Source organism: Dendrobates tinctorius, unplaced genomic scaffold, assembly GCF_039654945.1.
Source record: "Dendrobates tinctorius isolate UK_male_01 unplaced genomic scaffold, ASM3965494v1 ptg000151l, whole genome shotgun sequence".
Classification (NCBI taxonomy): Eukaryota; Metazoa; Chordata; class Amphibia; order Anura; family Dendrobatidae; genus Dendrobates; species Dendrobates tinctorius.
The window spans coordinates 22,534,560-22,550,517 of NW_027361818.1; the positions used below are offsets into that span (position 1 = coordinate 22,534,560).

Consider the following 15,958-nt stretch of genomic DNA (forward strand, 5'->3'; position numbering starts at 1 on the left):
CAATGGAGGTCTGCTGCATCCTGCTACTGCATCAGTCAGGGTTTGGTGAGTCTATCTTTCATATGTGTGTTTATTTTTCTATCTATCTGTCTATCTATCTATCTATCTATCTATCTATGTATCTATCCTTGACAATAAATATTGACTAATTTGAAATTTTCTATATCATGAGCTTAGCCCGTGTTTCCTGTATGGCTTTATGAATATCTGTGTTTCTCAGACTATATATAATGGGGTTAACTAAAGGAGTAAACACAGTATATAGCAGAGATACGATCTTACTCATGGTCAGTGTTCGTCCTTTTGTTGGGATGACATAAACACTAAAAATTGTCCAGTAGAATATGGCGACCACAGTGAGGTGGGAGCTACAGGTGGAAAAGGCTTTCTGTCTACCGGTACTGGATGTGATCTTTAACACTGCTGACACAATATACACATAGGATATTACAATTAATGTGGTTGGGATAATTACAGTTAGAATAGACAAAAGATACATTTCCAAGTGAATAATGAAGACATCAGAACAGGCAAGTTCTAGTAATGGGACCATGTCACAGAATAAATAGTCAATGATATTTGTACCACAAAAATTGAGTTTTGCAGTTTTTACTAAAATAATAAAAAGAAAAGAAAATCCAAACAGCCAACATGTAATAGATAATATCACACAATGTCTATTAGTCATGATGGTGGAGTAACGTAGAGGATTACAGATGGCCACATATCGGTCATAAGACATCATACCGAGAAGAAAACATTCAGATGATTCAGTGGCGCCAAAAACATATAACTGAGTGATGCATTCAATAAGAGTAATGTTCCCCCCATTATTCAGTAATATGTGGAGCATGTAGGGGACAATATCTGAGATCACCAAGATGTCACTGATGGACAGTTGTGAGATGAAGAAGTACATTGGGGTGTGGAGGTTCCTGCTGGTGGACACCAGGGTGATGATCAGGAGATTCCCACATATTGTCACCCAGTAAATCACCAGGAGAAGACAGAAAAGGGAAATTCTGAAACCTTGGTTGCCTTGAAATCCTAAAAGAAAAAACTCCGTGACCTTTGTCAAATTTCTTTCCTGCATTTCAGAATGAACAAACTATAAATCAATTGTAATTTTTAAGGTGAGAAATATAAAACAAAAACAGATATTATACAGTGTTGTGTATATTGGTTAGAAAAAGGCCAAAGTAACTGTAAAAGGTGAAGACTATGAACCATCAGATAATTACACTCACTGGCCACTTTATTAGGTACACCATGCTAGTAACGGGTTGGACCCCCTTTTGCCTTCAGAACTGCCTCAATTCTTCGTGGCAGAGATTCAACAAGGTGCTGGAAGCATTCCTCTGAGATTTTGGACCATATTGACATGATGGCATCACACAGTTGGCGCAGATTTGTCGGCTGCACATCCCTGATGCGAATCTCCCGTTCCACCACATCCCAAAGATGCTCTATTGGATTGAGATCTGGTGACTGAGGAGGCCATTTGAGTACAGTGAACTCATTGTCATGTTCAAGAAACCAATCTGAGATGATTCGAGCTTTATGACATGGCGCATTATCCTGCTGAAAGTAGCCATCAGATGCCTGTTCTTAGCTGAGAGGAGTGGTACCCAGTGTGGTCTTCTGCTGCTGTAGCCCATCTGCCTCAAAGTTCGACGCACTGTGCGTTCAGAGATGCTTTTCTGCCTACCTTGGTTGTAACGGGTGGCAATTTGAGTCACTGTTGCCTTTCTATCAGCTCGAACCAGTATGCCCATTCTCCTCTGACCTCTGGCATCAACAAGGCATTTCCGGACACAGAACTGCCGCTCACTGGATTTTTTTTCTTTTTCGGACCATTCTCTGTAAACCCTAGAGATGGTTGTGCGTGAAAATCCCAGTAGATCAGCAGTTTCTGAAATACTCAGACCAGCCCTTCTGGCACCAACAATCATGCCACGTTCAAAGGCACTCAAATCACCTTTCTTCCCCATACTGATGCTCGGTTTGAACTGCAGGAGATTGTCTTGACCATGTCTACATGCCTAAATGCACTGAGTTGCCGCCATGTGATTGGCTGATTAGAAATTAAGTCTTAACACACAGTTGGACAGGTGTACCTAATAAAGTGGCCAGTGAGTGTATATGCGAGGGGTCAAGATTCATACGAATTTTTAATTAGACATGTAAAAATGAAAAGACATTTACTTATTTTTTCAAATCACACAATTATAGAGAATCTTCAGCGGCCATCAGTGAGGATCATATCTGGAGATTTCCTGCTAATACTTACAGCAGATATGTCTGTCTCATTGTTCATCAGCAAATCTAGAGCAGAATTCATGAATATTAGTTATTCCGTGTAGAAATGTCCCAGAGGAGGTTGTGATCCTCACCGTCACGCTATGTGGTCGTCACACAAGATTAATGTGAGCCACAATGGCTTTATGTCCAGATATATATATATACTAATAGAAGGCACGGTGCCAGGTGACGCGAGTCTGGGGAGATTTTTTGCCTCTGTCTCAAGAGTTCTCTATATTTTATTCTTTCCAAATATAAATATAAAATTATAATTATCGGCTTGTTTGTAAGAATATCCAAAGAAAATATATTAGAAATTTTGCCACAGATAACATTTAAATGTAACTTTGTTTAAAAGAGTTGAGGGGGCACTTGTCGAAAGTTATGTGAGCTTTTCAGAGGTTTTTTATTCTTCAGTTTAACCATTTCTGTTTTGTATTTCACTATTAATAATCTTCAGTGCTATTACCAATAGCCTCTCATTATACATGTGGCACCCCTGAGGGTTCAGTCGCCACAGAGGTACTGCACCTCCTCCTGAGGTGTGGTACCCCACTATCCAGGTAAGGTGGAGACACCTGACCACACTCAAACACCTGCACCTCACACCACAAAGTAGAGTAGCAAAGCTCCTTCGGTGGCTCCCTGTTTGGAGTGTAGCATAGCACCCCTTGGTGGCTCCCTGCTTGGAACACAAAATGTGCTGGGAGGTGGGTGGAGCTTAGTTCACATAATAAAGCGGGAAGAGTTGAGTTCAAGTCAGTCAGTCAGTCTTTCATTCAGTCAGTGAGTGAAGATGTAGAAGGACAGAGAGTGAGACAGAGAAGATCCCCGGGAGAGGGATGGAAGAAGGAAGTGCTGCAGCAGGCCACAGTGATCTGGGTCTGCTGGCACAGGAAAGGGACAGAGAAATGAAGCTTGATTCTCCATTGGGAAGAAGGATTAGCACAGAACGTGAGGAGAATAAGAGAACAAGGACTAGGGTTAGCGGAGAACCCTTCTCAAGTTCTATGCGCAAGGCCGGGGTCCGGTCCCCGAGGTTGTATGGATACTAATGGTCCTGCAGCAGACACCGTAGAAATAGAAGTAGTGACCACTTTATTCCCACACAAGACTTGGGGGCACAACAGCAACGTACGAGAGAGCCGGGACTTAGTTGCAAGGAGTCCCCGAAGCAGGCTACAGCTGTCTGCCATACAAGTAGAGTTCATATGAACATCTGACAGGATGAACTCCAGTGTAACTCAGTACTAGGAGTACTTCATTCAAAGGCGCTATAAGAGGAGATGTTCAGAAAAGGCACATATGTTGGCGGAGTGTTGGAAAGAAGTACTTCATCTTGCCTGGAAGTTGGCTGAGCTCCTGACCAGGAGGACATGGCACGGATGCGGGCACCTGTACCTGCAACAGACTGTGAGTAAAGCTTTGGAACTACATGCCCTGGTGTCCTCCACTTATTCCTGCGCCAACCTGCCCAGCACTGCTACATTCCTTGCGCCTGACACTACACCATCTAAGTGTCACTTCACCTACACTGCCCTGGGACTACAGCGCTGCCTGTGGAGGGCTGTAACATCATTGCTGCACCACAACATCTGTCCCAGAGGATCTGACTGCAGCGTCGGCTTACATCTCCATTGCTGAACACCACAAGTGGCGTCACGAATCACTTATAAACTTTCATCACCATAAGCACACTGCAACAACACCCCTTTTTACAATGGGCACCCAGGGCCACGGGCTGGGTCCCAGCTGCCGTGACATCTCCCATTGAAGCTCATCGGGCCCGGTACCGAGTACCCCACAGCCCTGGGAGGGCGACCCATTTTCTGGCGTCACGAACAGGATGACGAAGCCTGGTGCCACCAGGTTCTGTGTGCCTATGATTTATTGGACTTAAAAGTTTGTGGAAATGTGCAAAAGACCCAATTTGATAGACTGTAAAAAGAATGCTAAAAATGGCCGCCAGCGCGGGAAAGAGGGGCGTGATAATATGGGTGGTCCTAAGAAAAGTCCGCGATCTGTCTTGGGCCTCCCCTGTCTGAACTTCTATGCGACAGCAACATGGCCCACCCCCCGAGGGGTTTGTATACTGGCCTGGTATGGAGGAGTAGGAAAAAGACGTCGCCCCCAGATGGAGGGGCGGGAGCCGGTGGCGGGAAAAGAGCCGAGACAGGAAGAGAAAGGAGAGAACGCCATGATGGAAGGAGAGAGGAGGCCTGAAGAGCGAAGGGAGGTTAAGTTGAATCTCCCAGGTGCAATGGCTGACGCTCCGATCAGGTTTCCGATCTAGACTGTCAACAGCTGGAGGAGGAGATTGCCCGGCTGACTCATGAACTGCGGCTGAAGCAGGAGGCGCTATGGAGGAAGTGGCAGCCCACCCTGGAGGGGCCTACACTCGTGGTACCCCAGTCACGGGTACCCACCTTGCTGCACTGGATCTCCCCCAGGCAAACCCTGTGGAGCCTGCAGCTGCTGCAATACCACCGGCAGCGTCTATCACCACCGCCCCGCTGTCACCGACGCTGTATGAGGCCTGTCAGGAGGAGCTATCTAAGGGCCTGTGGCCTGAAGCGGAGAAAGCGGAGCCCTCGCCCGGACCTAGCGCGGCTGCGCAGGTCCCACCGGAGATCCCAGCAGACACAAAGCTGCCATCGGCTCCACCACCGCCGGCATCCAGACCGGCTACTCCTGTGGATACATCTGCAGCTGCCCACCGTCTCAGGCCTGCATGGGAGCTGCAACACCGCCAGGAGGCACCAGGTATGCCTGTCGGCCCTGAAGCTAGGGAAGCCACAGGGTGCCCGCCGGCTACAGCGGCCGGACAGGGGGTGCTGGGCTTGGTCTGGGACTGGGATACTAGTTCATGGGGGGAGACACCTGAACCCTTGACAGTGGTGCCGCGGACCACGGTGGGCAGAGGCCAATACCGGGAAGAGGAGATGAGAGCCCGATGCCAGGAGACCATCCGCCAGCTGGCAGTGGAGCAGAGGGAGAGAGATCAGAGGAGGCTGGCAGTGCTGGGTCCTGACCTGGACCGTAAGGAGAAGGTCCGTGCTGGACATTGTGGTCCCCGGGATTCAGCAGGATGGGGTCAGGTCCTCAATGTTAATCACGAACGGGGAGTTGGGTTCATAGCAGACCCCCAGAGGATCTCTGACCTATTTTTCAGCCGGAGGGATGTTGAGTCTCACCTCCGGAGGGGACACCCAGCGCTTGACCTACAGCCAGGGGAATATGTCACCTTTACCCGGCATGAGGGGCTACGCGGCTGGTACGCCCTAAACATACGCCGCATACCGGAGGACTTATTGGCAACTTATCGGAAGGAGAAAGCCTGTGTTCCCCCGGCAGAAAAACCTCCCACAGTAGTTACCAAAACTGTGTTTGTACCCACACCAGTGGCTCAGGCAGCGTCGGTACCAATTCAGCATCCCTTGGAACAAGTCACCACCCCTGCTGTACCTCAGGCAGCAGTCATGTTAGCTGAATACCGGCAATTCATCAACCCACCAGGAGATGGACACCCAGAGCATCTCCCCTGGAAGCAGCCCAAACAACCAGTTTCCAGTACCCCAGGAGTGGCCCACCAACATTAAGGAGAATATGAATAACTAACTTTGTTACCCAGGAGGTTATTTGCACCATTGTGCCCCATTGTTTACAATTATGTTACAGTTTTCTTCAGTGTGCCTAGTTGCGCTGGCAGCATTTTTTATGAAAATTTGAACTATGGTGATCATGAACTTGGAGTGAATCACAAACTGTCATTGTAAATAGTTGCACCTCTTTAGGTGCCCTCTCTTGGTTTTACATAGCTCTTTTATAAATAAGGACTACCTCATCGTGGAGCATGGCTCCTACCAAAAGGACACTGCAAGAGATCCCGGCTGGGAGCAGTGTCCAGCACTTACAAGAATTATTGAAGTTTATGAAGTGAAGTATTTTATAATGTGCCTTATGACAGTATTAATAGAGAATAGCTTTTATATAGATTATAGTTAGTATCAATGACAGATAGGAATGTTTTAATAAAGAGGTTTGAATAAAGATGAAGATTTGGAAAAATGCAGGTGACGAACCAGGCATCCATGGTTGTCACTTAAGGTTAACAAAAGGAAGTAGAAAATGTGTAAGAAGAAGTGATAATGCTCGAGATAGCAATTTAAATTAGGTAGTATAACTTTAAAGATGGATAGTAAAAATTGTTTGCAACGTTCAAGAGACAGTGCCTCTCATATTGAGACGATTAGATAAGAATTGTTTGTTTTGCATTACAAAATTTTGTATGCTCCTGTATTTGTCAACTTCTGTTTTCTTGCAGCCCGCAGATGTGCTGTGTTTAACAGGGGGGTATGTGGCGCCCCTGAGGGTTCAGTCGCCACAGAGGTACTGCACCTCCTCCTGAGGTGTGGTACCCCACTATCCAGGTAAGGTGGAGACACCTGACCACACTCCAATACCTGCACCCCACACCACAAAGTAGTGTAGCAAAGCACCTTCGGCGACTCCCTGCTTGGAGTGTAGCATAGCACCCCTTGGTGGCTCCCTGCTTGGAACACGAAACGTACTGGGAGGTGGGTGGAGCTTGGTTCACATAATAGAGCAGGAAGAGTTGAGTTCAAGTCAGTCATTCATTCAGTCAGTGAGTGAAGATGTAGAAGGACAGAGAGTGAGACAGAGAAGATTCCCGGGAGAGGGATGGAAGAAGGAAGTGCTGCAGCAGGCCACAGTGATCTGGGTCTGCTGGCACAGGAAAGGGACAGAGAAAGGAAGCTTGATTCTCCCTTGGGAAGAAGGATTAGCATGGAACGTGAGGAGAATAAGAGAACAAGGACTAGGGTTAGAGGAGAACCTTTCTCAAGTTCTAAGCGCAAGGCTGGGGTCTGGTCCCCGAGTTTGTACGGATACTAATAGTCCAGCAGCAGACACTGGAGGAATAGAAGTAGTGACCACTTTATTCCCACACAAGACTTGGGGGCACAACAGCAACATACGAGAGAGCTGGACTTAGTAGCAAGGAGTCAACGAAGCAGGCTACAGCTGTCTGCCGTACAAGTAGATTTCATATGAACATCTGACAGGAGGAACTCCAGTGTAACTCAGTACTAGGAGTACTTCATTCAAAGGCGCTATAAGAGGAGACGTTCAGAAAAGGCACAATTGTTGGTGGAGTGTAGGAAAGGAGTACTTCATCTTGCCTGGAAGTTGGCTGAGCTCCTGACCCAGAGGACACTGCACGGATGCGGGCACCTGTACCTGCAACAGACTGTGAGTAAACCTTTGGAACTACATGCCCTGGTGTCCTCCACTTATTCCTGCGCCAATCCGCCCAGCACTGCTACATTCCTTGCGCCTGACACTACACCATCTAAGTGTCACTTCACCTACACTGCCCTGGGACTACAGCCCTGCCTGTGGAGGGCTATAACATCATTGCTGCACCACACTATCTGTCCCAGAGGATCTGTCTGCAGCGTCGGCTTACATCTCCATTGCCGAACACCACAGGTGGCGTCACAAATCACTTATAAACTTTCACCACCATAAGCACACTGCAACAACACCCCTTTCTACAATGGGCACCCAGGGCCACGGGCCGGATCCCAGCTGCTGAGACATCTCCCATTGAAGCTCATCGGGCCCGGTACCGAGTACCCCACAGCCCTGGGAGGGCAACCCATACACACGTGGTCAAATTTATTGGTACCCCTCGTTTAATGACAGAAAAACCCACAATGGTCAAAGAAATAACTTGAATCTGACAAAGGTAATAATAAATAATAAATTTAACAAAACGTACAATTGAAAGTCAGACATTGCTTTTCAACCATGCTTCCACAGAATGTTTAAAAAATAAACCTCATGAAATAGGCCTGGACAGATGATGATGGAAATGATGGAACACCTGAAAGTAATGTGACAAAAGGGACATGGTTAATTGCGGAGTTTCCACTAATTAGCATCACAGGTGTCTACAATCTTGGAATCAGTGAGTGGCCTGTATAGAGGGCTACAGATACTCACTGTGCTGTGTGGTGACATGGTGTGTATCACACTCAACATGGACCAGAGGAAGCGAAGGAAAGAGTTGTCTCAGGAGATTAGAAAGAAAATTCTAGACACACATGTTACAGGTAAACATTATAAGACCATCTCCAAGCAGCTTGATGTTCCTGTGACTATAATTTCACATATTATTAAGAAATGTAAGCTCCATGGGACTGTAGCCAACCTCCCTGAACATGGCCGCAGGAGGATAATTGATGACAAATCAAAGAGACTGATAATATGAATGGCAACAAAAGAACCCAGAAAAACTTCTAAACAGATTAAAGATGAACTTCAAGCTCAAGGAACATCAGTGTCAGATCGCACCATCCATCGTTGTATGAGTCAAAGTGGACTTCATGGGAGACATCCAAGGAGTACACCATTTTTGAAAAAAAAACATAAAAATGCAAGACTGGAATTTGCCAAACTACATGTTGACAAGCCACAAAGCTTCTGCGAGAATGCTCTATGAACAGATGAGACAAAAATGGAACTTTTTGGCAAGGATCATCAGCTCTATGTTCACAGACCAAAAAATAAAGCATATCAAGAAAAGAACACTGTCCCTACTGCGAAACATGGAGGAGGCTCTGTTACGTTCTGGGGCTGCTTTGCTGCATCTGGCACAGGGTGTCTAGAATCTGTGCAGGGTACAATGAAATCTTAAGAATATCAAGGGATTCTAGAGAGAAATGTGGTGCCCAGTGTCAGAAAGCTTGGTATCTGTCGCAGGTCATGGGTCTTGCAACAGAATAATGACCCAAAACACAGCTAAAAACACCCAAAATTGGCTAAGAGGAAAACACTGGACTGTTTTGAAGTGGCCTTCTATGAGGCCTGCAAGACAGCAATAGCACAAAAAGAGGACTTAAAAATCCTCCAAAAATTCAAGAATAAAGCAAGAAAGGTAGAAATACTTACCTGCCCAGGCCTCCAAACAAATGCACTATCAGGATGCAGTGGACCCATATAGTTAATATGGCGACAACACAGGTGCAAGAATACCGATGAGACAATCGCTTACAGCCTACCAATCCATGGAGGGGGCGGTTGCTTGGTATATTAATGCACAATGAAGACTTTCTATGCAGTGATGTACACACTATGGCAATGCCCAGCATCCAGGTTAACAGCCTAGTAGTTACACCCTTCTATTAGATGAGGCGGGCTGCCCAGCGCTATCAAAATGCATCCCATGTGAGCAAACACCACAGTTTACAAGACCAAATGGTCCCAACTGCATCCCGAAAAATAAAGTGCAAAAAACACATAAAAAATGTGAGGTTTTTGTTGATATTTTGGCCAAAACACCTGAGTCCGTAATTCTTCTTCTTATTATTATTATTATTATGATATATTTTTATAGCGCCATTTATCCCATGGCCGCTTTACATGTGAAAAGGGGCAAATATGGACAAGTAAAATAAGCATGAGCAATACAAGACACACATAAGTACAGGAGGAGAGAGGTCCATGCCCGCAAGGGCTCACAGTCAACAGGGGATGGATGAGGATACACTAGGAGAGGGTAGAGCTAGTCGTGCGGCAGTTCCGTAGGCTGAGGATCGCTGCAGGCTATAGGCTTGTCGGAAGAGGTGGGTCTTCAGGTTCTTTTTGAAAGTTTCCATGGTAGGTGAGAGTCTGATGTGTTGAGGTAGAGAATTCCAGAGTATGGGGGAAGCAAGGGAGAAGTCTTGTATGCAGTTGTGGGATGAAGAGATAAGATGAGAGTAGAGAAGGAGATCTTGGGAGGATTCAAGGTTGCGTGTGGGTAAGTAGGGGGAGACCATGTCACAGATGTAAGGAGGAGACAGGTTGTGGATGGCTTTGTATGTCATAGTAAGGGTTTTGAACTGGAGCCTCTGGACAATAGGAAGCCAATGAAGGGCTTGGCATAGGGGAGAGGCTGGGGAATAACTGGGAGATAGGTGGATTAGTCGGGCAGCAGAATGTAGGATGGATTGGAGTGGTGCCAGAGTGCTAGAGGGGAGGCCAGAGAGTAGGAGGTTGCATTAGTCAAGGTGGGAGATGTTAAGGGCATGCACTAGTGTTTTTGTGGTGTCATGGTAAAGGAATGCACGGATCCAGGAAATAATTTTGAGTTTGAGACGGCAGGAGGTGGCTAGAGTTTGGATATGTGGCTTGAAAGAGAGAGCAGTGTCGAGGATCACACCGAGGCACCAAGCATGCGGGACTGGGGAGAGTGAGCAGCCATTGACATTGATGGATATGTCTGGTGGAGGGGTGGAGTTAGATGGGAAAGATTATGAATTCTGTTTTGTCCATGTTCAGTTTAAGAAAGCGAGCAGAGAAGAAAGCTGAAATAGTGGACAGACATTGTGGGATTTTGGTCAGTAAGGAGGTGAGATAAGGCCCAGATAGGTAGATCTGCGTGTCTTCGGCATAGAGATGATACTGGAGACCGTGGGATTCTATGAGCTGTCCCAGGCCGAAGGAATAGATAGAGAAGAGTAGGGATCCTAGAACTGAGCTTTGAGGAACACTGACAGAGAGGGGGTGAGGTGTGGAGGTGGTGTGGGAGAGGGACACACTGAATGTTCGATTTGTTAGATATAATGAGATCCAGGATAGAATCTGGAGCAGGAGGGAATGGTCCACAGTGTCGAAGGCTGAAGTCAGGTCCAGGAGAAGGAGGACTGAGTAGTGTCGCCTGCTCTTGGCGGTTAGTAGGTCGTTGGTGACTTTAGTTAGGGCAGTTTCTGTTGAGTAATGCAGTCGGAAGCCTGATTGTAAGTGGTCAAAGAGGGAGCAGGAGGAGAGGTGGGAGGACAGTTCAAGATGGACATGATGTTCCAGTAGTTTTGAGGCATAAGGGAGGAGAGATATCGGGCGATAACTAGACACAGAGGATGGGTCAAGGGAGGTCTTTTTGAGGTTGGGTGTGATTGAGGCACGTTTGAAGGATGAGGGGAACACACCATTTGTAAGTGAGAGGTTGAAGAGGGGTGTTAGAGTGGGGATGAAGACTGTGACAAGGGGATGAGGTGTGACGGGAGCGGGTCAAGCATGTAAGTTGTGAGGTGTGATCTTGAAAGGAGGATGGAGAGCTGATATTCTGTCATGGTGGAGAAGTTGTTTTTTAAGGAACAGGGCTGAGAGCTAATAGGGGCATTGGGGGCTGTGGGCCAAAGCTTTCTCTGATTGTACCAATCTTCTCCTTAAAGAAGGAGGCAAAGTCTTCAGCGGTAATGAGAAGAGATGGAGGAGGTGCTGAGGGATGGAGTAGAGAATTGAAAGTGTTCAAAAGCAGTTTAGGGTGGTGAGACAGGGAGGATATGAGAGATAAGAAGTAAGTTTGCTTTGCAGCGGTGATTGTGGACTTAAAGCTGGTGAGGGACTGCTTGTATGTGGTTAAGTGCTCAGCAGAGTGGGATTTCTTCCATCTCCGCTCAGCAACCCTGGAAGCACATCTCAGTTCTTTGGTGAGGCTGGTCAGCCAAGGCTGCCTGCTGATTGTACGAGTTTTGTTGTGTGTGAGGGGGGTGGCTGAATCAAGTGCTGATGTTATTGTGGTGTTATAAAAGGTGGCAGCAGCATCTGTGTCATGAAGTGAAGCTATATCTCTAAGAGGGAGGAGGGACTCAGAGAGTGAATGTAAATTTAGGTGTTTGAGATTTCTGCGAGGGTGAGAGAGTTTGTGGAGTGGGGGTTGCGTACTAGGAGAGGAGAGGGAAGAGAATGTCGGTAGGTTGTGGTCAGACAGGGGGAGAGGTGAGTTAGTGAGATTAGTAAAGGAGCAGGGCCGGATGAAGATAAGGTCCATTGTGTGACCATCTTTGTGAGTGGCCATTGAGGACCATTGAGCAAGGCCAAAGGAGGCAGTTAGCAATAAAAGTTTGGAGGCAGCTGGGGTGGAAGCATCAATAGGGATGTTGAAGTCACCCATGATGATAGAGGGGATGTCAGCAGAAAGGAAATGAAGCAGCCAGGTGATGAGGTGATCGAGAAAGGTGGAGATCGCTAGTTCTGGGGGGCGGTAGAGGACAGCCAGCTGAAGGTTGGAAGGGGAGTAGATGCGGATGGTGGTAGAGGAATTGGGATAAAGGAACAGGTATTGGAGAGGAGCAAGCCAACTCCTCCACCACGTTTGTTGCTGTGGCAAGGGGTGTGAGAAAGATGGAATCCGCCATAAGAGAGTGCAGCTGGAGAGGCTGAGTCAGAGGGGGTGAGCCAGGTTTCAGTGATACCAATGAAGGAAAGTTTGTTGGTGATGAAGAGGTCATGTATGAGCGGCAGTTTATTGCAGACTGAGCGTGCGTTCAATAGTGCTCCAGGTAGGGGGACCGGAGGAGTGGGGGCTGGATGAATGGGTATGAGGTTATCATCATTGCGGAAACGTGTAGAAGATCATGGCAGGGTGTTAGAAGTGAGTGTGGGAATGTATTGAGGAAAGCCAGGATTTGGGGAGACATCGCCAGCAATGAGGAGTAATAGACCGAGCATTAGAAGGTGGGAGCAAGATAGCACACGATGTGGCCGTGTATATCTTGGGAAAAAGGATTGAATGTGTAGGAACAGTTCTGAGGAGAAGGTGAGGTGGCTGGGGAGGATGGAGGGGGAAATGACTAGGTCCTTACTAGAGGGGGGAATTCCATGAGATAGGACAAAATGGAGAAGTATGGGGTGAAAGTGAGAAGAAACCAAAACATTGTTGTGCTTATTGAATCCATTACCATACTTTCAAATTCCAGTCCAATTCTAGTCTAATGCAGAGTAGCGTAATTAGAAATCTGTAATATGAAATATGTAATTTGAAATAGGCAGATGGCGTCTGGTCAAACGCATGGCCCTGATTATATCTGCGACTCAGAGGGATCATCTGTGAGAGGGGATGTGGGCATGATTGCCCAGACCACATGTTCACAGTTAACCAAAGGTGATAAAAAGCGGGGAAGGGACTGGCCACTCAGAGGTAAGCATGGAGGACAAAAGATGAATGAAATACATTATGGATACAAGAGGTAGGATAAGCAATGCATACCAGGGATAGTAAAAGAAATTCACAGAACACAGAACACAGTCGGGAGCTAGGAAAAGCTGGGGACATTCAATGCATACCTGTGGGAAAAGGAAAAACAGCTTGATTAGATGGTGCAGATGTTGATGATGATAATATTGCAGTTGCAGGGGTGATGAGTGGCCAAATGCATTATAGAATTCTAGTCTAATTCAGAGTAGCGTAATTAGAAATCTGTAATTTGAAATCTGTAATTTGAAATAGGCAGACTGTGTCTGGGCAGACGCATGGCCCTGAGTGTATCTGAGTAATCCTCACCATCTTAACTATATGGGTCCACTGCATCCTGATAGTGCCTGGGCAGGTAAGCATTTCTGCCTTTCTTGCTTCTATGAGTCCTGACATAATTCCTATTGAGCAATGGAAAGCAAAAGGACGTGATAGATACCAAATAAAAAATAATAATAATTGAATGTACTTTATATCAGAAATATATTATAAAAAAAAAATCACAATTTAAGATAAAAAATGGGGATCTAACAGTCCAAAAAGGAGTGATAACCACTCAGAATTAAATCTAACCAAACCTCTGGATGTGGATAATATCCCAACCGATAATCAGAGAATAATATGTTGGAAAGAATGAGGACAGTACTATTAAAAGTGGATAAAAAAATGCCTTTATTAAAAAAAAATTGGCAATGGTTGGCACAAACCAGAGTGCCCGCAACAATATGAATAAAAATACAATATATTTAAAACAAAAACTAGAAACCACATGCAATCATAAATAATTACAATAATAAATCCCAATGACTGAAGAATGAGTATTATATTATAACTAGTGTTGAGCGATACCGTTCGATACCCAAAAATATCGTATCTGATGGTACGAAAAAAATATCGGGTATCGCCGATTCCGATACCGGAAGTCCCATTCAAGTCAATGGGACTTCCGGTATCGGAATTAAAAAAAGCCCTTTATTTCCTTGTTGGCTAATTCTACATAATGGAAAACAAATAAGAATCATGTAGAATGTATTGTGGGAGGTGGAGGAGACATTAAAGGCATAGTGGTTTATTCAAATCACATGGCATAGCATTAATTCCAATTTTTTTTTTCAAGACGTTCGGAGTTAAAAAGATATTGACTATGTTAACTTTTTTATATTTTGTCAGATATGTATGTTTCACAACTTCCATGCTCTTCACCTTCTTTTGTACTTCTCCCAAACTTTCTCCTTCATGATCCGCAGCAGTAGCATTTTTTTCATCAACTTTTTCTTCACCTTATTCATCTTCTTCTTCTTCACCTTCTTCCCATTATTTTTTTTTTTCCATTCTTCATATTCTTCTTATTCAGCTATTATTAATTTTCATATGCTATTTCTTCATCTTCTTCCTATTCTTCTTTTTCTTCATTTTCTTATGGTGACAGGCATTCCTGAAGTACTTATCTATAAAAGTTATAAGATTACACCTTACGTTCTGCCTGTCACAAAAGATTTACAACAGGATTTGTCCGCGTTCAGTTTGGCCTGCAGCAGCAGGCATTTTCCAGGGGCACCACGAGGAGGAACGGACTCACCCCCATTTACTGCTTAGTCTTCTTCTGCTTATAATTTTGATTTCTTCTATGCTGATTTTTAGTCTTATGCTTAATGTTCTTCTGCTTTCTGTTCTTCTGCTTTTGCTTCTTCTGCTTCTTGTTCTTCTGTCTTTTGTTCTGTATCTTGGTGGTTGTCTTCATGTTCTTCGTCCTCTTGGTCTTCTTATTTAGGGTCATATTTCTGGTCTTCTTTGGTGTGGTCTTCAGGGTCGTCGTCATCAGGGTCGTCGTCATGGAGATCAATAAGGATTACCAAAGACAATTTCAAAAAGCTTGATCTTGGAAATGTAGCGGAAGGTACAAGAAGGCTGAGAAACTGGGGAGAACCAGCTGACAGTACTGGAACCCGTAGTGGCAGCAGAAGGAACAATAGACAATGGCACTACTGAGGAACAGCTGACGGTGCTGGACCCCGGTTACTATGCAGGAGGTACCTGTGCTAGAAACCACTACCAAGGACCAGCTGACGTTGCTGGACCTCGGATACCGAGATGGAGGCACCTAGGCCAAAGGCTCTGGCGAGAACCAGCAGACAGTGCTGGAACCCGGATGGGTAGCAGAAGGAACAAGAGCCAATGGCACTACCGAGGACCAACTGACGTTGCTGGACCACGGTTACTAAGCAGAAGGTACCTGTGCTAAAAAGCACTACCAAGGACCAGCTGACGGTGCTGGAACTCGGATACCGAGATGGAGGCACCTAGGCCAAAGGCTCTGGCAAAAAACCAGATGACAGTGCTGGAACCCGGGTAGGTAGCAGAAGGAAAAAGAGCCAATGGCACTACCGAGGACCAACTGACGGTGCTGGACCACGGTTACTAAGCAAAAGGTACCTGTGCTAAAAAGCACTACCAAGGACCAGCTGACGGTGCTGGACCTCGGATACCGAGATGGAGGCACCTAGGCCAAAGGCTCTGGCGAGAACCAGCTGACAGTGCTGGAACCCGGGTGGGTAGCAGAAGCTACCCATCCAAAGCAAAGTAGCCATGCCGCAAGCCGGCCGCAGTTACCGAAAC

The 15,958-nt window shown here is 46.0% G+C and overlaps 1 protein-coding gene across 1 annotated transcript; it reads right to left on the minus strand.

Annotated features, from left to right (window-relative positions):
• Nucleotides 1-160: 160 nt before the first annotated feature.
• On the minus strand, nt 161-1,093 carry LOC141050052 (olfactory receptor 11L1-like). The gene has a single exon (XM_073546886.1). The coding sequence runs from the start codon at nt 1,091-1,093 to the stop codon at nt 161-163; it is 933 nt and encodes a 310-aa protein (XP_073402987.1).
• Nucleotides 1,094-15,958: the final 14,865 nt, after the last annotated feature.